This window comes from Sphaerodactylus townsendi, linkage group LG15 (genome assembly GCF_021028975.2).
Source record: "Sphaerodactylus townsendi isolate TG3544 linkage group LG15, MPM_Stown_v2.3, whole genome shotgun sequence".
Taxonomy (NCBI): Eukaryota; Metazoa; Chordata; class Lepidosauria; order Squamata; family Sphaerodactylidae; genus Sphaerodactylus; species Sphaerodactylus townsendi.
The window spans coordinates 4,709,155-4,730,675 of record NC_059439.1 but is presented as its reverse complement, the minus strand read 5'-3'; the positions used below and the strand labels follow the sequence as shown (position 1 = coordinate 4,730,675).

At 47.4% G+C, this 21,521-nt stretch overlaps 1 protein-coding gene across 4 annotated transcripts; it reads left to right on the top strand.

Annotated features, from left to right (window-relative positions):
- The first annotated feature begins 414 nt into the window (after positions 1 to 414).
- On the top strand, positions 415 to 20,437 carry ODAD4 (outer dynein arm docking complex subunit 4). 4 transcript variants are annotated; one of them, XM_048518241.1, is made up of 12 exons: positions 415 to 583; positions 2,308 to 2,439; positions 3,432 to 3,582; positions 4,851 to 4,906; positions 7,237 to 7,399; positions 9,505 to 9,729; positions 11,968 to 12,175; positions 12,709 to 12,795; positions 14,422 to 14,618; positions 15,611 to 15,711; positions 17,352 to 17,430; positions 19,892 to 20,437. In XM_048518241.1, exons 1-12 carry the CDS (start codon positions 470 to 472, stop codon positions 20,233 to 20,235), a joined length of 1,857 nt encoding a protein of 618 aa, XP_048374198.1. In that variant the 5' UTR covers positions 415 to 469; the 3' UTR covers positions 20,236 to 20,437. The 4 variants fall into 4 exon arrangements, with proteins under 4 accessions (XP_048374198.1, XP_048374196.1, XP_048374199.1 ...); XM_048518239.1 differs by having other exon boundaries at positions 7,234 to 7,399; XM_048518242.1 differs by lacking the exon at positions 4,851 to 4,906 and having other exon boundaries at positions 446 to 583; positions 7,234 to 7,399.
- The last annotated feature ends 1,084 nt before the right edge of the window (positions 20,438 to 21,521 follow it).

The following is a 21,521-nucleotide window of genomic DNA, read 5'->3' as shown; positions in this document are numbered from 1 at the left end:
TAAATTGGTACTAGATCTGAAAAGTATGTTATTAAACATTTTGCCAAATAATGTACCAAAAGTGTACAAGATAGATGTATAGACGTTAAGGAAGATTCACATGTTTTTATTTGAAACAATGAATATTAATTTTATTTAAAAGATGGAACAAAACTCCTGTTTATGCTGTAATAAACTAATTGCTCTGAAAAAAACTCTGCATAAACTATTATCTCTGGTTTGACAGACACTTGGGGTATTTCTCTTTACGGGTAGTCTGGTTTTTTTGGTGAGGAGGGGAGAGAAAAAGGGCACCTGCTGGCTACCAACACATTTCACAAAAGCAGAAGGCGAAGCCGCAATCACCTCCCGTTGGCCTGGCTGTGTGGCCCTTCCCGCGCCCCGTACGGTTTCCGGAAGTGCTCTGGTTGTTAAGCTACCGTTGCTAGGAAATGGCTTCGCGTCTTCCCCGGCCTCGCAGGCTCCGAGAATGGGCGATTCGGAGGGCGAGAGTCTGCGGGGATCGTTCCCCAGTCTCATGGCCGAAGGACTGATGCTGAGCCGGCGCGGGGAGCTGGCCAAAGCTGTGTCCTGCTATAGTTATGTGGGTATCCGGCCCGGAATAAGCGGGAAAAGGGGGCCTAGAGACGGAGAGGAACTGTGGGAGTTCGGGGGCGGGGGCGGGGGCGGGGACCCAGGACCCAGGCAATGGGAAGGGAGTGTCAGATCAGGCATGTAGAGGATCCCAATCCCCACAGGATGAGGACGCTTGTGGAGTAACTTCGGGCTAGTAACGTTCACTTAGCCTGTTCTATCTCACAGGGCTGTTGTTGGGCTGGAGGAGAGACCCCTTGTGATCATAGACTTGGAAGAGACCGCAAGAGCCATCAAGTCCAACCCCCTGCAATGTAGAACACACAATCACAGCACTCTCGACATATGTTCATCCAGCCTCTATTTAATAACCTCCAAGGAAGGAGATTCCACCACTTTCCTAGCCAGTGATGGCGAACCTTTTCGAGACCGAGTGCCCAAACTGCAACCCCAAACCCACTTATTTATCGTAAAGTGCCAACATGGCAATTTAACCTGAATACTGAGGTTTTCGTTTAGGAAAAACGGTTGGCTCTGAGGCTTGTGTTACTCGGGAGTAAGCTTGGTGGTAGTCGGTGGCTTTGCTTTGAAACAACCGTGCAACTCTTCCAACGGGTGAATCACGACCCTAGGAGGGTTTACTCAGAAGCAAGCCCCATTGCCAGCAACCGACCTTACTCCCAGGTAAAGGATCACGCTTTAGTTCTTCGCATGAAAACCAGTGGGGTTTAACAGCACTTAACAGGGTTACCTACACTGCTTCCCCAAAACTAGGTCTTAGGTTTAATGCTAATAATCGAGCCCAGCAGCCCAGGTCAGCCGTATGTGTGGGGGGGTGGGGGCAACTCTGTCTGCACGTGCCCACAGAGAGGGCTCTGAGTGCCACCTCTGGCACCCGTGCCATAGGTTTGCCATCACTGTCCTAGGCAGTGAATTCCACTGTTGAACAGCCCTGATGGTCAGGAAGTTCTTCCTAATGTTTAGGTGGAATCTCTTTTCCTGCACCTTGAATCCATTACTCCAAATAGAATGGGTTCAGGCCCTTTTTTAAAGCATTTTTTCATGGGCGGGGGGGGGGAGTTCCCACAGAACTTGCCCCCCCACGCTTCCGATCTGTTCTGTTTGCCTGAATCTGGGTTAAATGAAAGCCGCTAAATGTTTCAAATGCTTACTGCTTGCCCATGCGAACTCAGGCAAACAGGAAGTGTTCAATCCCCGCCCCTTTCATCCACCATTATGGTGAATTCCCCAGGTGGCTGCCATTAGAGTGAATTCTCTAATAGGTGGCCACCATGTTGTGCAGGTGAGGGGGGACTCCAAGTGAATTCTTGGATGGGGGATTCTTGACTGTGTGGTTTGCACAGAAACACAGTGAACCGTGCTGCCTCCTGCCACTGGGATCCCAGCAATCCTAGCTGGCCCCTGCACCCACAGTGCAAGCAGCGGCACGAGTTACATCAACCAGTGCTGCCTCTGCAGAATCAGCCTATGTTCCACCAGGTGAGGTGTTTATCCCAAGCTGATCTTTGCATTTATTTATAGCCATTCAAGAAAATGGAGTGGAGGTTGATCTTTCTCTAGACTTTCCTCCAAACATCTTTCTGTCCAGATCTCCCTGATGCTGGCCTGCTAAAATTATGGCTCTTTCTTTTTGAAGGTCTGACTTTTTTGAACTGCAGGAATAAAAGGTCACTTCATACCCCTGAGAAGGGATTGTGTACTTTTGTTCTTTAGGCCTTGCAGCTCCAGGCAGCGGACAGGAACTGTCTTGTTGCCCGTTCAAAATGCTACCTGAGACTCGGAGATACAGAAAATGCTCTGAAGGATGCAGAGGCATCCCTGGAAAATGACAAAGAGTTTACTAAGGTGAGTAACTGGAAGGGAAAGAGGTCTGCTCCCAACCTTTAAGGGCTCACTTCCCAGACTTATGGCAGGCTGCCTTGTTTGCTGATGGAGGAGAGTTATAGAATCCCCCCACCTCAAAATGGGAGAGGGCCAGACTGAGTTCAATCAAGGGACCCAGTCCTTGTGACATCCCTGCTACAACCTTTCTGTGTGATATCTGGCATGTTGGCTAAGTCAGCAAACACTGTTGCTAATCAGGATACACTTGTCCGTGAGAAAAGATGAAGGATAGGACTGGAGAATTGTGACTGGTAAAGTATGGTGTTGGGGAGTGGAATAGTGGGGGGTTAAACACGTTTTCTGTACCTGTTTGTACAATGTGTGGCTTTAGTGTACACCTGTGCAATTTCTTTAAGCATTTGCACACTTTTTTGGAATAGCTTTCTTCACAGACTGGTAGTAGCATGAATATTCTCTCGAAATTGTCAGGCAACACAGTTCCTCTGAATGTTGTTGTTAATTTATTATGAAGTTTGTAGGCTGCCTCTTCAGAGACCTGCTGGAGCCTTCCCACATGCTGCTCATTAGGATGTGCCCCATTAATTGTAGCCTTGTTATTCCAGGTGTGGTTTTATTGGACAGGGTGTTCTCTGTGGTGACCCCAATATTTTGGGTTTCTCTTCCCAGGGTAGTCTGCCTCGCCCAGTCTCTTCTGGCTTTCTGAAGGCTGGTCAAGAAATTATTGTGTTTGAGGCATTTGGGGAAAGTTTCCTCTCAAGTCCATATTGTCTGATTTAGTAGTTGTTCCTTTTGGTCTTTTTGTACCTTTACTGGTTTAGATTTATTGGTATTGTTGCTCTGTTACAAACTATTGGCTTTGACCTATTGATTAGGCTTTATTATGTGGATTTTCCAAGGTTTTATACTTTGTGGTCTGCCAAACAGAGTATGAGGGGAAACTATTTTAACAAAATAAATTCTCTTTGTACAATATATTTCTTTTTCTGTTACAGGGCCTTTACCAGAAAGCAGAAGCATTGTACACCATGGGAGACTTTGAATTTGCCTTGGTCTTTTACCATCGAGGGTACAAGCTTCAGAGGTTGCAGAAATTCAAGCTGGGCATTCAGAAATGTCAAGAGGCCATTGAAAATTCAGTTGGTAGTAAGTGATGTGATTTTCACAGAGGGTGAGGGTTGGTTTTCAGTGTTGCCGTGCTTTCAACTTGGCTGGAAGAGACCACGTAAGAGAGAATGTCAACAGCAGGAGTGTAGGCTTGACATATTCTTGGATAGAATGCAGTGGAGAGTGAGGGCCTTTACAGAAGATTTGAAAACCTGGACTTCACTTTTGTAAAAACAAATCACAACCAACCAGTCATTTGTATTGCTTTTTTATTCAGTGCTGTTGTTTTTTGCTTAATGAATCAGAGGGCAAAATAATATTTGGATGTAAACTTTACAAGTATTCCAGGAGGAAGTCTTTTGTGTGGGGCAGTGCAATCGTAACGGGGGAGGGAAAAAGTTGTGCTGCAGCCAGGAACTGCACAACCACGCCACTGCCATGCCACCCCCAAAGAACCTTGCTGCACCATGGCCAGCAAGTCATCAAAGAAGCTCCTCTGAATCCCTGTGGAACTGCTTTATGCAGCTCCGTGGGATGCTTACCTTCTTGCCAGCATAAGTCTGCGCTGGGAGCAGCAGTGGCATAATGGTGAAGAGCAAGTGTACTCTTATCTGGAGGAACCGGGTTTGATTCCCCGCTCTGTCACCTGAGCTGTGGAGACTTCTCTGGGAAATTCAGATTAGCCTGTGCACTCCCACACATGCCAGTTGGGTGACCTTGGACTAGTCTCCATTCTTCTGAGCTCTCTCAGCCCCACCTACCTCACAGGGTGTTTGTTGTGAGGGTGGAAGGGAAAGGAGTTTGTCTCCTATAGGAGAGAAAGGGGGGATGTAAATCCAACTCTTCTTCTTCTGGCAAATGGGGGCATTTCTTGGCTGAAAGGGCTCAGGAAGCTGATCAAAGTTGTCCCTCCCCCTGGGAACGTCCCCTTCAGTGCTATTTCCCGTGGTGGCCACTGTCTTAACAAACTCCTTCCTGAATGACACTCTGCCTCTTTATTCTTTTTGGAAATGGGAAGAAGCTAAAGCACTGGAAAAAGTAAACCCAGCTTTAATAATTATCTGGCAAAGGTTGAAAATAAAATCACTGTAGTTTCCTTTATAGAAGACTGTGGTTTATCTCTTCTTTATTTTAAGGGGGAAAAATCAACCTGGAAAATATACAGAAAGGGGACATCCAAAATAACCAGAGGGTGGAAGCATATTCCCTTACTTTGGTATCTCCAAAAATGAATGCCTGTTTCTGTTTGTGGCGGGATCTTTGTAAGGCTTTCTTGACCTCTTGGCTGGTACCTTCTCTCTCTGTAGGCCCTGCTTCTGTGAAACTGAAGGATAGAGGAGGCTTTTTGAGCCGCCAGGCAGAGGTATGGTTTGACCAGATTTTCCCAAAGTGGGTAACTGTAAGGGTCTGGTACTCCAGTCAGTAATAAGACTCAAGGAAGGTTCAAGAGCTTTATTGTAGAACTGTGTTAGCCTGTTGGCCAGATAGCTCTCTGGGATTTGGCTCTCTGGCCCCCAGTATATACCTGAAAGTTACAGTTTGACTCAACCCATTCTCCCCCCACCCTCGCATTCCCATAATATCAGCATGTGAAAGGCAGTTTACTCCTTCAGGAAGACAGATAAGGAGAAACAGGCACTATTGCTAGTTACTTTGTGAGCGAAAGAAAGAGGCCTTGGGCGATGATACAGGCTGCCTTCGTGCGAACTGCCAGGCCAAGTATGGCTCAGGCCTGACTGTAACAGATCTTCTTGGGAGGACTAGAAACCACGACAAGCAGGGAATGGCAGGATCTCATAGTTGGTGGGATAAGCAGGAAAACCCTCTCTCAGTTGGGTCCCCGCTCCCTCTGATTTCACAGTCTGCTGCAGCAAAAATGAACAGTTTTATTCTAGCAAAAACTTTTTGTGGTGTCAAGCCTGTTTCTTCTGATGCAGTGAGTGGCTCTTCATTTTCTGAAAAGCTGGGCCTCCCCGTTCTTTTACAGAAATTATTTAACTTAGAAAAACTAGTGGGTGGTGTCTGTGGGTTTTCATGTTTAGGGTTATGCTTACAGTTACTGTTCTTGGCATCCATACTGTGCTGAGTGTTTTGTTTTTTAAATACTCATACATCAAATAACTGTGTAGTCAGGAGCTAGCTGCTAGATTGCATCTGAAGAAGGTGTCCCAGATTCCTATTTGTTCATGAGAATCAACAAAAGAGTGAGAATCAACAAAAGTATTTGTGAAAATAGCACAACCCAACTAAAGTTAAGAACTCCTCACTGATTTCAGCAGACTGGTAACCCATTCTGAACTCTTTGAAATCTGTAGGACCTGAAAGTGCTTAGCTTTGTCTAGATTGCAGACTTTTCTAAAATGCCTTAAGTGACGTACATCACGTCACTAATCTTTGCAATCATCTGGAGTGTTAGGCAAGTATTGTTATCATCTTCTTAGGACAGAGGCGTCCTGGAAGTTACTTATATAAGGGTACTTGCCACTGCTATATGGAGAGCCGAATTAGACCTAATGATATCCTTATAGCAGCCATTTTAGAGTCATTTAAATAATGCCACAAACCACAGTGCAGTGGGCTAAGAGCTCTTCTCCCTTCCCCACACTGTTTCAGCAATTGAAAAGGGTGGTGGGAGGGCGAGGGAAGTACAGCGCTGTGAACCTGATAACGATCAGGCCCTTGCAGCATTTTTGATTGGTGTTGTCATAGTTGTGGTGGCCCAAGGGTGCTATCATGTCTAATGTAGTCTCTAGAGGAGGGATTGGTTTTGGATGAAGAAATCCTGACCTCCCTGCTCCCCCTCCCCCAACATAGAGACTGCTGTGTTAGTTTGTTAGTCTTAGCTGGACAGGACCTTTGGCAGATAATTTTGGATCGCAGGGAGCCTTTTGGGCAACATTCAGATTATGGATGGTATTTAAATCTAAGAGCATTAGAGAAGTTCTGAGGAAGTATTTTTTTCTATGTGAAACGAGCCTGCATCGGATGTCATTGTTTTATCTTTGGGTGAATTGCAAATCGTGGCTGATAACGAGCTTCTCAGATTAGATTGCGCTCCTGTGACCTCATCCCCTTTGGGTCACTTGTAACTGGGATTACTGGTGTAAGCATATAATTAAATGTATATGTCGTTATTTTAGCACTTTAAAGGCAAAGCAAAAAAACCCAAACCACAATGGCGCTCTAGGGAAAATATTTATTGGCGTTGTGTTTTTTAGAAGAGCGGGAGAACATTGCATTATAGTCTTTCAAGTTACATCCCCCTGGTGAAGTTCATGAAAAATATGTTGGGGTGTGTAGACAAATATTTTCCCTCAAGCACCATTGGTTTTTTCCCTTACTTTGCCTTCATTTTGCTTGGTGCAGCACTTTTTGGTCCTTTCAAAGCTACACAAATTTATTAGCCAAAGCCCACTCCATACCACTGATAAAAAGGGGTGTAGCTCCTACAAGTTCCTACCACAATAGAAATAGCGTTGAAGGTACTGCAGGGTTTCTGACTTTAATCCACATTGCCGAATTTGGTCTGTGATCCATTGTTTGCACAGCCAGGCCCAGTCTGGTTTGCAGCCTTCTGCCAAACCAGATCTCTCTCGCCATCCCCGCCCCTGAAAGGAATACTGCCACTGTAGTGGAATTGTGAAGCTTTTTGTCATCACTGTAAATTTGCTTTTCTACTTTTCTTGGCAGCAGAGCAAAAAAGCCAAACAGAAGCTTCAGGTCAAGTTCCCCCCAAAGGACGTAAGATACGGAAGTCGGCAGCAGGAGACCGTGCGGAATGAGAAGACAGAACGGCAGCTCCTCGGGGAGCTCTACGTTGACAAAGCTTTCCTGGAGAAACTGCTCAAGGATGAAGGTTTGTTTCCTGCTTTGACCGGGGTGGGGGTGGGGGGTGAGGGTTGAGATTCAGACACTCAAAACCAACCATGTCCACCTCCTTCCCGACAACTGCAAGCAGTGGAGATGCACAGAGGTAGAAGGTTGATAAGGCACTCTTGTAAGGTGAAATCTGGGATCCTACCTTAGGTTGAAGGCCACTCAACTTTATGTGAGTGTTATGCATCATCAAGTAACTTCTGTCTTATGATGACGCTGGGAATTAAAGACCTCCAAAATGTCCTATTTTTAGCAGCCTTACCCACATTTTGTGAATTGAAGGCTATGGCTTTCTTTAATGAGTCAGTCCATCTCATGGTGGCTCTTCCTCTTTTCTTGCTGTCTTCAACTTTTTCTAGCAGCATTGTCTTTTTCAGGACCTCCCCTGATCCTGTTTCAGCATTTGAAAAGGCAAGGATGCCATGTCTTGTTTGGCTCTGTGGCCAAGTGACTTGCCTGGGAGCCTGTTTTCTTTGAGCAAATCCTTGCTAATATGATGTTAGTAGTCCAAGCAGCACTGTAGCAACCCCTACTGATGAATCAGAAGTGTTACAACACTCAAAATAAAAAAACAGACTAAAGCAGAGAGAACTTTGTATTTTACTACAGAGTGGAGGCATCTGAGCCACATGGTGTAGCGCAGGGGTTGGGAACGTGCGGCTCTCGAGCCGCATGCGGCTCTTTTGTTCTTGTTCTATGGCTCCTTGGGACCCTAGCTGCTAGCGGCTAGCCGCTCAACGCGAGGGGGCCAGGGAGAGAGGCGGCCACGCGTCCCCAGCATGGCCAACGCCGAGCCTCACAACTGGCTCCTGGGGCGGCGTGGAGAGCAGTGCCCAGTTGTGCAGAAGGAAGGGAGGGGAAAGACACTGCTCCCTCAGCATGCCGCCGAGGGGGCGGGCAGGAAAAGAGAGGTTCCTGGCGGGTCTGCTCCGCGCTCTGGAGCTCTGGCCGAGGGGAGGCGAGGCAGCAAAGGTAGGGGTGGGCAGGCTGGCAGGCGGAGACGCCTCGGCCCAGCCTGGTCCTTCACATGGCAAAGTGCTGCTGCCGCCGCCGCCGCTACTTCTGGGGCACCTCCTCTCCTCCACCACCAGCCCACTCCTCAGCGACCTGGCAGTACTCCAGATCTAAGAGGGGAGGGGGCCAGAGCAGGGAGGAGAAGCCAGCCAAGCAGGCAACCTCCAGCACCTGTGCGCGTGCGCCCGGAGGGAAGGGAAAGAGGCTGGCCGGCACCCGCCGTTTCCTCCGCAGGTTCCCCCTCCTCCCCCTGCGGAAGCCCCACTGGCCGCAGCAGGAGGCACAGGCAGCCTCTATCCCTGCTCAGCCCTTCCCGCCGACCTCCCAGCAAGGACGGATGAGTGCGCCTCGGGATCACTTGCAGGGTTCCAAGCAGATGTGGGTTGAGGCGAGAGAAAGGTGGTGCCACATCTGAGAGACAGCCCGAGGCAATGCTTGCAGCCCTGCTGGTGCCTCGAGAAGAAGTGTGGAGCTAACGGGTGGGGGGGGGGGGCTTTTGGCCAAGCTCCGCGGCATCTGCCCTTGTTGGACTCCGCGGGGCTCTTGAACACGCTCCAAAGCCCCGACGCGCAGCAAGCTGCACTACAGTTCCCCCACCTGTGGCAGCACTGCTCAGCATCCTGACAGCCCAAGCCATGCCTCTCCCCTCGCAAGGGGCCTTGCCACTGATGCGTCCTCGGAGCCCAGTCGCTTGTCCCCACCCACTCCCTTGTGGCTCCAAGTGTTTTCTTTTCCGTGGAAACTGGGTCCAAATGGCTCTTTGGGTCTTAAAGGTTCCCGACCCCTGGTGTAGCGGTTTAGAGTGGTGGACTGTAATCTGGTGAATTCGGTTTGCTTCCCCGATCCTCCACATGCAGATTGTTATCTAAGTTAACCAGGTGCCTATTGTGAGGAGGGGTAGCAAAGGTGTTTGTAAGCCACTTTGACACTCCTTGAGTTAGAGAAAAGTGGGGTATAAATCCAAACTCCAATTCCTCCTCTTCTTCTACATAGGCGAATCATAGATGAGCCACATCTGTCAACAGGTGACCTCACCTTTTTCTTTTCTTTTGGCATCTGTCCTCTCTGCAGACTTGATCAAAAGTACAACCAAGCACGGGATCACCGTTGGAGACTTGATTCAGGAAGGCCTTTCCTACCTGGACACCCGCACAGACTTTTGGCAGCAGCAGAAACCCATCTATGCCCGGATCAGAGATCGCAAGCTTGTGCTGAAAAGATGGACTCGAGATCAAAAGCGGAAACCCTCGGAGGTGGCCAGATACATCCTCAAGAGCATGGAGGATATTGATATGTGTGGGTACTTGAGCTGCCAGAGTACAGTTGGATATGTTTACCTGTCCAAATGAATTAATGGCCCTTCACTATGGCCCTCCCTTTATCCCCAAGGAGGACCTAAAGCGGCTCATGTCTTTCTCTCCTCCATTTTTATCCTCCCAACAACCATGAGTTGTATCATTGGAGGCAGAGTAGGGGGTGCATTGAACAAGAGAAAACAATCTCTTCCCACTTCCACCCTATACTGAACAAAGCTACATAGTCCTATAGATATAGGATGACCTTTGCATCTTTGAGGCTCAGTCCCTGAATGTGGGAGATAGTGGTATCTGCATTTGCCATTCTTGCTGAAAGACCTAATTGTCAGCCCCAAGTTGCAGCTCTCTGAAAGATGGGCCTGTAGTCTCTAGGGAAGAAGAAGAGTTGGATTTATATCCCCCCTTTCTCTCCTGTAAGGTGACTCAAGGGGTCTCCTCTCCCTTTCCCCCTCACAGCAAATACCCTGTGAGGCAGGTGGGGCTGAGAGAGCTCAGAAGAACTGTGACTAGTCCAAGGTCACCCAGCTGGCGTGTGTGGGAATGCACAGGCTAATCTGAATTCCCCAGATAAGCCTCCACAGCTCAAGCGGCAGACAGGGAATCAAACCCAGTTCCTCCAGCTTAGAGTGCACCTGCTCTTAACCACTACGCCACTGAATGGGATACATACCAAAAGAAAATGACCCCCAATTTGGTCTCCATCCAGGGTGTGTGTATCTTCTTTCTCTCTGGCCAGATCACTTTCATAGTTCAAAAAGAGAGGTAACTTTGGGACTTGCTTTTAGGTAGGAGCTGTAATTGGTCGGCTCCACAGTCCTCTGGAGAAGTTGCCCATGGAGTTTTTTTGATATCCTTCATTTGTTATGGGATTGCTTCCTTCTTTGGCTGCAAGCTGATGGAAGGGGGCTGGTGTTTTCCAGCAGGGCTTGAAATCAAAGAATCTGACCGGGGCCTCTGAATTGCTATGTAGATTTTGAGAAGGGGAGGGAGGATGAACAATTTTGCAGGGAAATGCATTTGAGATCAGTGACACCTTTAAAGACCAGCAATATTTTTTTCTTAATTTAAGCTTTCATGCGCATGCATGCTTCTTTAGATACTCTCCTGAATATTGCAGGGAGGCAGTAGGACTCCTAGCACCCCAGTACAGGAAATGGATATTTTATGGAGAGTTGGGTATGTTGCTTTGTGGGGAACTGAGCTTGTACGAATTACATCTGTTCAAAGAGCTTCAGGGCTCTACAGTTGTGCTTTGTATCGGAAAAGAGGTACGTGACTTCTTAACACAAGCACACAAACATGAGGAAGCATCAAATTTTGACCAGGGAAAGCCAAATTGAAATCCTGACTTTGCCTGACATCCTTGTACCAGACACTCTCTTATCTCAGACTTCCAGGGGTGTTGTGAGGATAAAAGGTGGACTGGAGAGGGAAATGGTGTAACCTAACTTGGAGGAAGGGTAGGCTAAAATAATAACACCAACTGATGCTTGGGGCAAGAGGCAATCTTTTGGAATCCAAAAACTGTAGCACTGGGAGCAAAGAAGGCTGGAAAAGATTACCTGAATCCTGACCTTGAAAGGTTGTTGGGAGGCTAAAAAGGTGCTCTAATGTGCTCTGTGCTCCTGGGAGGGAGAGAAGAGGGTGGGTGGGATGGCAAATTGTTGTCCACTGACCATGACAAAAAGCAGTGTTCTCCTTGTGTTGCACACTGAAGGTTTCAGGTTCCATCTTTAGCATTTCCAGTTCAAAAGATCTTGGGTGTTAAGGCTGGAAAAGACTTGTGACTGAGACCCCAGAGGGCTGTTGCTAGAAGTGATGACTTCTCCTATCTAACTGCTAAGGGCCTACTGAAGTCTACAGTTTGATCTCCCGTAGTGGCTCAGCAGATGTCCTGAAACAGGGCTTTTGGTTGCTTCCAACAGTGAGAGTACTGAGGAATTGCATTAGTATAGGAAATCTCTTGTTATTGCTTCTGTGGGGAAGCCCTTTCCCTTTAGAAGGGGTGGTTAATTAATGGCGCTCCAGATAAGGGCCTCATGGACTATGAAGAATTGGCCCATCAGCCCCTGCCAGTTGGCCATGCTGGCAGGGGCTGGAGGGAATTGTAGTCCATGAATATCTGGAGCGCCATAAGGTTGGCCACCCCTGCTTTCGAGGCACTTGAGAATTACAGTTCTGTCTAATACGGACATGTAACAACTGTTCTCTTTTTCAGTGCTGACAAGTGGCTGTCCTGAACGAAGCTGCCAGAAGGCTGAACAAATGCTGAAAAAGATCCATGGCTGGTCTGACGACGAGATCCCAAATAGAAGTGAGCTGCTGGGAAATCTCTACAGCTGCATCGGAAATGCTCACATTGAGATGGGGAACATGGGGGCAGCTCTGCAGAGCCACCAGCTGGATCTGGACGTTGCCAGGGAAAAGTAAGAATGGAACTATGCTCAGAGAAACCAGTGGTTGAAATGGGGTAGGGGTGGGGAGATTGAGAAATCTGTACCATTTTCAAGGAGTTTATTTTGTTCTCCAGTTCTCAAGGGGCGTTTCTTGGCTGTCCTTTCATGGTCCATCGGCAAGGGGTTAGAAGGCCCCTGAGGCTACTTTAGGGACCGTTTTCTTTAGGAATTGTGAGACCTTGGGTTCAAATCCTGTGACAGGTGTCATGTGGCTTCTCATGATTGTGCTCTCACCTTCCTGCCCCAGAGAGCAACATGGGTTTTTTTTTTAAAGGCAGCATGCGACTCTCATCCCTGGCTGAATTTTCAACTGAATGCCGCTGGGCATGTTGCCTTGACTCTGTAGCACCCTGCATTTTGACAGGGTTACAGAAATCAGTCAGTCAATGTGGGTGATGTGCAGGAGCTGGGAAGGAGGGGTGGGCAGGCATGGGAAAGGCCTGCCAGGGCAGTTGAATCTGGCAATCCAACTTCTAAACGTCTGGATTGTATTTCTGTTCTAGCGACCTGACTGACGCCATCTCCAGGGCCCTGGACAATATCGGCAGAGTGTACGCCCGCACAGGCCATTTCCAGGAAGCTATTGACACGTAGGTAAAAGCCTTGGCAGCAAGGAATCCCCCCCCCCTCCCGGCCCCTAGCAAAGGCCCTCTTGCTTTCTTCTGTGAGGATAGTCTGAAGCCAGCCCTTTTGTCTTTTCTTAAGCGGCATTGCTGCATCTCCTAGTAAACTGGCTGACTCTGGTACCAGTCGGGGAAATAGCAAAACCCATCACAATATGCAAAAAGCCCATCACAATAGCAAAAGCCCATCACAAACAAAATAGGCAGCTTGACATAGACTCTCTAGAAAAATGCAACTTTGGAAATAAATTGAAAGAAAAACATCCCTGATAAAGCTGAAGCATACTCGAAGTGAGACTCAGTAATTTAAATTATTGTTTTAACTAAGTTACTGTTTTAACTGCATGTATCTCTGTATTGTTATAGCCAATGGCTCAAACAATAAATACCTGACTGACTGACTGACTGACTCAGTAAAGGGGGAAAGTGTGTGTTTAAGGGTTTTTTAGTCTGCATAAGTTTCTGAGAGTTTAGAAAATCTTTGAGGGAAGGTTTGGGGAAGGGTACTTTTCTAGATCCCCCAGGGTTGCCAACCTTCTCATGCTAGCTGGAGATCTCCTGGGATTACAATAGATCTCCTTGTGACACAGAGAAAAAGGCTGCTTTGGCAGATGGACCCTATGGCATTATAGCCCACTGACACCCTTCCTCTCCGCAAATCCCTCCCTCCTCAGGCTCCCCCCACCCCCATCTCCAGATATTTCCAAACCCATAGCTGGCAAACCATCCCCCTCCTTCTGATAAACTGAAACTGGTTTATCTGTTTTGGCCTCCTCCCAAAGGGCCCTGGGAGTTGTCACTTGAGAGAGCTCTTGCCTTCTCAAGTGGTAAATTGTCAGCACTATCTCAGATTTGCCGCTCATGGTGCTCTTGGGACGAGCCCTCATGAGGAAACTGGCTTAAACTTTCTGTGTGATGCAGCCAGGAACAGACTTGTTTGCAACCATAGCCAGAGAACAGCCTGATTCTCCCCCCCCCCCCCCAATACTATGAGGGTGGGGTAGGTGCCCACAAGTCAGTCAAATATATATACATACACTTAATGGCTCCCAGTACATCAGTGCCTGTAGCTTTAAATAAATTTACCAAAACTTTTATGTATGAGTCTAAATTATCCAATTTTTATCATTCAAAAAATTGCCCAAACCTGGGCTCACAAAACCTGAAAAAACAATTAATTAGACCCACAATAAAGAATCATGCCGAATGGCTAGACAGAATAACCCCAGCTGTCATTCACCGGTAATGGGATGATTTTGTGAGCAACTTCAACAGGCCCGCCCCTTTAAAGACATGAATACAGATCAAAGATCCAGCCTCAAATTTTGTAACCAAACATCAGCAGAGTGGAATGATCCAATTAACTTACGATTGTTCCAGAGAATCAATATGTATATTTTCCTCAAAAGGCTTTCCTACAAATACAGACACATGAAATGTAATAAAGATGAAGTAAAAATGTAATAAAAATGTTTGCTAAAGTAATCCTTAGTAATAGCAGTCCTAAAGGGTAATAGCAGTCCTAAAGGGTCTAGGGGAATCCCCCACCCCAAAAGAAAACTATTTTAAGAGTTCTGATTTTCCATTGCAAAGGTGGGAACAGAAGATTCCGCTTGTGAAGAGCAACCTGGAGAAGATTTGGCTGTTCCATGAAATCGGCAGGTGCTACCTAGAGATCAACAAAGCCGCTGAGGCTCGGGACTATGGGGAGAAATCCTTGGCCTGTGCAGAGGAGGAAGGGGATGTCGAGTGGCAACTGAATGCCGGCGTTTTAGTGGCACAAACACAAGGTGGACGGCTTTCGGCCTAGATAGCTTTCTTCTTTAGAAGGTTCTGATTGTCCTGCATTGATAGTTGGGAGGCATCATCTTAACGTACAGATATTTGTGTGCCCTTGATGACTGCAGGATAGAGACAGCCCACAAAGGCTGGATCGCCCCTTACAGAGCTGCTGTGCACCTGTTGAACTGCTGTCTGTTCAGCACGGGGGCCTCTGTGAGGAAAGAGGTTACAATCATATTGTGTGCTTTCACTTGCAAATGCAGATAGGACTGAACCCCTGAGGTAGAAACATGCAGATGTTTTTGAGAGAGGGAAGAACGTGGCATAGCAACTTGTTAATTATTGAGCTACCCTCTCCATTCCCTGGGACACAATCCAAAGCCTCTGATCTCTACCAGTCAGTCCAGAGCAGCGGTCGGCAACCTTTACCACCCAAAGAGCCATTTGGACCCGTTTTCCATGGCCCCGAAGATCTACCGAGCCGAGAGACGGCTCCGCACAACGCTGCCTCTGGTTCGGCCCCTTCACTCACCTTTCCTTCCTGCACTGCTCTGGAGGGCTAGAGGGACACGCCCACGCTACCCTCTGACCTCCAGGCCACGTGGAGCTGCAGTATAAGGCTGAAAGAGCCTTATACTGGTCCAGAGCATAGACCAAATTGTAAAGAGGAAGAAGTAAAGAGGTCACAGGTAATATAAATGGAAAAAATTAATATCCTAGTCAACTTTTGATGTCCTTTTTACGCTGCTGAGGGTACAATAGGACCCATGGGATGGGGGTTGATTTGAACCTTCCACGTCACTTGCTTTAAAAACTCTATGAGGTCACTGTAAGTCAACTGTGACTTGTTGGCACTTTATACACACACACACACACACACACACACACACACACACACACACGATCCTATAGATGGAGGTTTTTCTCTGGCAGCTGTATCTGGGTTTAAAGTGTTGTTTTTTGTACATTTTGTTTTAACTTGACAACAATTGACTCACAGTGAAATTGGAGGATTTCCAGTCGGCGGTCATGCACTTTGAGAAGGCTTTGGAGAAGGCAAAGCGCATCCACAACGATGCGGCTCAGCAAGCAATCATCATTGTAAGCGATTTTATTGGCTGAAACCAGGAAGGGGAGGGTGATATGGTGGGAGAGCAAAGGAACTGTAGAGAGGTATGGGATGCAAAACCATCAAAGCGCCTTTGGGTAACCATCTTCATGCGAGCCCAAAGCAAGGTTTGCAACTCCTGTGGACTGGCTGAGATGTTGGGTCAGAATTCCCCTATCTGCTGTAAGTTCAGGCCACTCAGATCAAACAACACCCGGAGTGGTGGGCACAGGGACAAACAATCGGAGAGGGTGTTTGCTCAAGACTTCATGCCTTCTTTGTGCCCCTCTCCAAAGCAGTGGAAACAGGATGCTGTACTAGATAGAACCGGTTCAGGCCTGTCGAAGCCTTCTTCCATTCCAACCATTGCATTTGCATTGGGTCTTCCGACTACTAAGGGCCCCACAGTCCTCTGCTGCTCCTCACTTCAAAAGCCAGCAGAGGCAGAGCGAGGGGAAACTCTGCCCGGGATGCCTGCACCCCTGCCACAGCAGCCCCTGCCCCGGCATGCCACGCCCCCCGCAGCCTGGCCATACCTCCACTGCGGTACTCTGCCCGGGGTGGCACGCCCCACCACGTCCTGTTGGCACTACGCCTCTGCAGCATAGTGTTGTGTTAAGAGTGGTAGACTCTAATCTGGAGAACTGGGTTTGATTCCCTACTCCTCCATGTGCAGCCTGCTAGGTGACCTTAGGTCAAGCACAGGTCTTGCAGAACACCCTCAGCCCCTCCTACTTCACAAAGTGCCTGCTTTTTTGGTGTAGTGGTGGTGGAGGTGTTTGTAAATTGCTTACAGTAGAGAAAAGCAGGGTATAAAAGAAGAAGGGGGAGTTTGGATTTATATCCCTCCTTTCTCTCCTGTAATGACACTCAAGGGTACTTAAAACTCCTTTTCCCTTCCTCTCCCCACAACAAACACCTTGTGAGGTAGGTGGGGCTGAGGGAGTTCTAAGAGAACCGTGACTAGCCCAGGGTCACCCAGCTGGCTGCATCTGGAGGAATGGGGGAAACAATCCAGTTCACCAGATAAGAGCCTGCTGCTCATGTGAAGGCGTGGAGAATCAAACCCGGTTCTCCAGGTTAGAGTCCACTGCTCTTATTTATTTTAACCAGTACACCATACTGGCTCTCTTCTTTTTCTTTTTCCAGGAGTATGATTAAATAACAGACCCATGCAGACCTCCCTGGTTTCAGTGTATTGGTTCTCCCTTCAGCCATCCAGGCTGCAGCAGCCACGACACCCTTCTAGCCCCCGTCACTTGGCAACGTCGCTCTCCTCGGCCCACCAACAAACTGTGTGGATTGCCACACTGTGTGGATTGCCAGTTTTCAGTCACCTGCTGAAAAGTCTCAGGCAGCCAGGTTTGCTTCACCAGACTTTTCCCTTTTCTGTGCTTCTCAGAACAAACAAACAGGAAGGATTTGGCCCCCTCCCCCAGGCACATATACCAGGTAGTCCTCTCTTAAGAGGGTGCATGGCTGTATAACCCTGTGCAAACCACACTGCAAATGCAAGTTTTTTAACTGGTGGGCCTCAGCTTCTTCCAGGCCTGTTTCAACATCCTGATCTTGGTGTCCGGCTAGCAAGGCTTGACTGAGGTTTCCAACTTTGGGCTCTTCCGATTGTTTGCAGGCCCTGGATGAAGCCAACAAAGGATTCATCAAGGAGCTGAAGGAAGAACGGCGTCTCGAGAGGCTGCGTGAAATGAGAGGTTGGTTGATGCCCCTGAGTGGTGCCCAGAAAGTCCCGATGCCTGCCTTTCTCTGCAAGGTGCAAGCAAGAAAACTTGCTAAGCGGGCAGGGGATGGGAAGGTTAGCTCGTTCCATTGCCCACTTACTGAAATGATGTGTAATTGGGTCTTCCTTGAGCAGCAGATTTGGTGTGTGGGGTGAACAGATTGTCTAAAGAATGTGTGGAGGGGGCAGTGGTGGCATTCAAATAATTTAACAACTGGTTCTGGTTGAGCATAGGGGGGGGGGGATGCAATTGGAGGCCCCTCTTGTGCTTTCTTACCCCTTTGCGGAGCTTGTACAAAGGAACTGTTTTAGTAAGCCAAATTTATAAATTCACCGGAGCTACCATGAAGAGAGATGTCTCGTAATCCAAGGCTATCCCACAAAGTTCTCAGGATGAAAAGCCAGCAGCTGTGTGGCAAATGCAGAACAGATTATTTCTGTCCGCGTGGCAAGTGTCCCTTTGACAGCCCTCTTTTACTCTGTGGGACTTTGTTTTCCTGTTTGGGCAGGTAGATTCTCATACTGTGATTTCGCAGTAGAAAAAGTAGACAGTTGTTCCTTAAAGCTAATTTGAAGAAACTATTGCTTTGTATGTAACTTTAAAAAAAAAAGGAAAGATATGTACAGAGTGAGGGCAGAGAGAAAGATTATTAATTCCTCAATTCTGAGTGGTCCAAATCCACTTGATGATAAGGTTGAAGAAAATCAAACGAAAATACTTGTTTTCTGTGTTCTACTATTCATTTATGTAATCTATTGCTCCAAAATCTGAAGACAACTGCTAAATTGGTGGCTTTTGGAATTCACTGTAGCCCAATTTGCAAAGACCTATCTCCTTGCTGTTTCTTGGATGTCCCACCAGTGGGATTGGTTGCAGCCATTAACGAAGCAGGAAAACTACTGCTCCAAACAATCAGGAAATGCATCCTAATTTTCCTGACAGGACACTTCCTGCAGTTGGCACTGGAAGGCTGCAAAATCTGAAACATCTACAGGACGGTATCTTGAAGTGCTGAGTCAAGATTTGCCTGTAGGGGGCAGCATTCTTCTGGTTTTCCTGTCATTCTTGAGGCGGTCAGTCGAGCGATCCAAGAACCAGCATTAATACTTTTAAAAAATTAGCATTAACCACATCAACACAAAACATTATGCTGGTTTTCACACTTGCCAGAGCTCTTCATGAGGCCGAATGTCACAAAATTCAAACAAATACAAAGAGTGGACAGCAGTTTTTTTCTGGTTGTGCTGCTTAGAGTCTGGCATATGTTGTCTGAGGGCCACCTCTGCTGGTTTTGCCCTTTGCTTTTTTTAATGAGTTTTGTGGCTTCAGAATGGAAGCTTGAAATCCCTGTGGAGGTGGGAGGTGCAGGTTTTAGTGCCTCAGATGTCTCAAGCAGAATCTTTATCTTTGAGCCCAAAACCCAAACATTTCAATTCTGCACCTTCCCCTCCCTCCACGAGCACTTCCAGAGAGCACTTGTATTACACAGGACAGAGAAGATGGCTTCAGCAGCAGTGGCGTAGGAGGTTAAGAGCTCATGTATCTAATCTGGAGGAACCGGGTTTGATTCCCAGCTCTGCCGCCTGAGCTGTGGAGGCTTCTCTGGGGAATTCAGATTAGCCTGTACACTCCCACACACGCCAGCTGGGTGACCTTGGGCTAGTCACAGCTTCTCAGAGCTCTCTCAGCCCCACCCACCTCACAGGGTGTTTGTTGTGAGGGGGGAAGGGCAAGGAGATTGTAAGCCCCTTTGAGTCTCCTGCAGGAGAGAAAGGGGGGATATAAATCCAAACTCCTCCTCCTCCTCCTCCTTCTAGCCACACTTCTGCAGAGAGCTTCTAATGGGAAGTTTAACCCCTATGCCTTGGGCAAGCTTCTTTCCCTCTCAGCTTGAGTGGGTCCAGAAATGAAGATGAGGCTTTAAAGAAATTAAGATGAGGCTTTAAAGAGGCTCTGAACTTCTGGGTTGCTTTTGTGCCTTTGCACAGAGACGCTTCTCTTAAAAAAAAAATTTCTGGCAACACATGCGTAGCTATGCAGGCATGCAGAAATGAACCCCCACAGATCATCCCACGATATGACTGGCTGTACCTGCGTTGCTATGCAGATGCAACCCGCAAAAAAAAAAAAGGGTCTCCCAGAAACAGCCGCACAATGGTGGACGAGTTCTCTGACCATAGACGGCATAGTAGAAGGGAGTGAAATAAAGTGCCTCCTGTCTGGCCGTTCCCACAGCAGTGGCTCCAACCCAGGATTTTTCAAAAGGATCGCTGGTTGAGTGACTTTCGAAAAGCCTGGGCTCGAAGTAAAACAGGGTAGTCTCATTTGGGGGATGGGACCTGTGCGAAGACCCCCCTCCCCAAAATGGGTTTTATGGCATCCTGCACTCGTTCTATTTGGTCTGTGCGGAATCACCCTTCCCTTTCTTTCCCAGAGTTCGAGGATGAAGAGGAGGAGGAGGAAAACCTTGACCGAGATGCTGAAAGAAAAGTAGCTGTCCAAGAGCAGGAGGCCACAGTAGAAAAACAGGAAGAGGAGGCGGCTGAGAAGACTGCAATAGCTGAGGGAGAAAATGAGGTAGCAGGCACCGAAAATGAGGTAGCAGGCACCGAGGGAGCAGAGCAGGGTGGCTCTGAGGAGGGGCCAAGAGAAGCTGGGCAGGAGGTAGGAGAAACTGGGGGACAGCCTGAAAGGACAGAAGACTCAGAGAAGGAGGAAGACCCAGAAAACTTAAGCAAGGACATCCCAGAAAACTTAAGCAAGGACATTCCAGGATAAGGTGCTTTGGACGCGCTGGGCTTGTATGAGTCTTCATTCCGGAGTCAGCCAGGTTGCTCCAATAACAGGAGCCATTCCAACAAGCAACCATTTTGCTTTTTTGATATATTCTTAGATTCCAAGAATGTAGGAAATTCTGTCATTTAGGTAAGATGTTTTGGCAATCGGATAAAAGGAATAATTAAAGATTCTTCTCGATATATTTTAAGATGTCCTTTTTCCTCACTGACCAGCCAGATCTATTAAGATTGCACTTACTTGCCAGCCAAGCGAGTGGATGAAAAGGATTTCCAAATCGGTTACATGCTTTGATTTAGATCAGAGGAGCAATGGACTCCCTTTTGTTCTTTCCTTGGGGTGCAAGAGTAACCTGTCAATGCATTCTTTCATTTAATGATGGAAAATATGTAACTTTTGTTTTGCCACAACTCAGCAAGGGCTTTGTGTAGCGTTAATTACTAAATTTAAATTTCAGAACATGAGTTTCCCTGTAGCAAAAGAGTGATCCAGTTAGGACACAGTCAAGCTTTCTCTTGCCCTTGTGGAAAAACCAACAGGTGAATAAAAGCAGACAAAAAAGGCCTGTAAGATCTCAGTGATGGTGTATGTGTGTATATGCAAATACACATACATACAAATAAGTTCAGGTTTACTTTTTGTCAAATGTGTTACTTTGTGGGTGTGAGCAGAATAATTGGATCACCATAGAATGCAAGAATGGGGGAAATTGCGTGCATGAATTGGCCTTGGAATACAGCACACCATTTTCATTTTAGGATTTCATTCATTTGTTTGGGGATTCTTTTTAACCCAGCCCATTTTCACTCCCGGGATAATAGATTTCAGAATCCTGGTCATATGAGCAAGATACTTAATGTGCGTTGTGGTAAGGATACAACTGGCAGATAAGTTCTCCTCTTTCATACGTGGTCCGTACACACTGGCCCACTTGTACACAGAAGAGATAAGAATAAGAACTGGAATTTGAAGGGACTGTAATAAAAACTGGGATTTTTTTTTCCAGCAGTGGGTGAGTGTGGGGAGTGGCTCCTCCCCCACTGCCACAAAAAAAGTCTTGTTGCTTTAAAATTAAGATTAGTTTATTTCTAGGCAAGCTGCGGCCAGGAAGAGACTTAGCACAGGGAGAAGGCCAGGGAAAGAATGCCCTCCCTGGCCTGTCCCCACTCCCAATTTTGTCCCAGCCACAGTGCCACGCAGCTAAGAGTTGGTTAAGCTTAAAGCAACCCCTTTTGTGAAAGTGGTGGGGACAGCAGGGGGGAATGTGG

What these genes read in the sequence shown, in the direction of transcription:
- ODAD4 (XM_048518239.1), top strand. Translation starts at nt 470, where the DNA reads ATGGGCGATTCGGAGGGCGAGAGTCTGCGGGGATCGTTCCCCAGTCTC. An exon ending in CATGGAGGATATTGATATGT is followed by an intron (nt 9,730 to 11,967) that starts GTGGGTACTTGA and finishes TCTCTTTTTCAG; the next exon opens with TGCTGACAAGTGGCTGTCCT. An exon ending in CTCAGCAAGCAATCATCATT is followed by an intron (nt 15,712 to 17,351) that starts GTAAGCGATTTT and finishes GATTGTTTGCAG; the next exon opens with GCCCTGGATGAAGCCAACAA.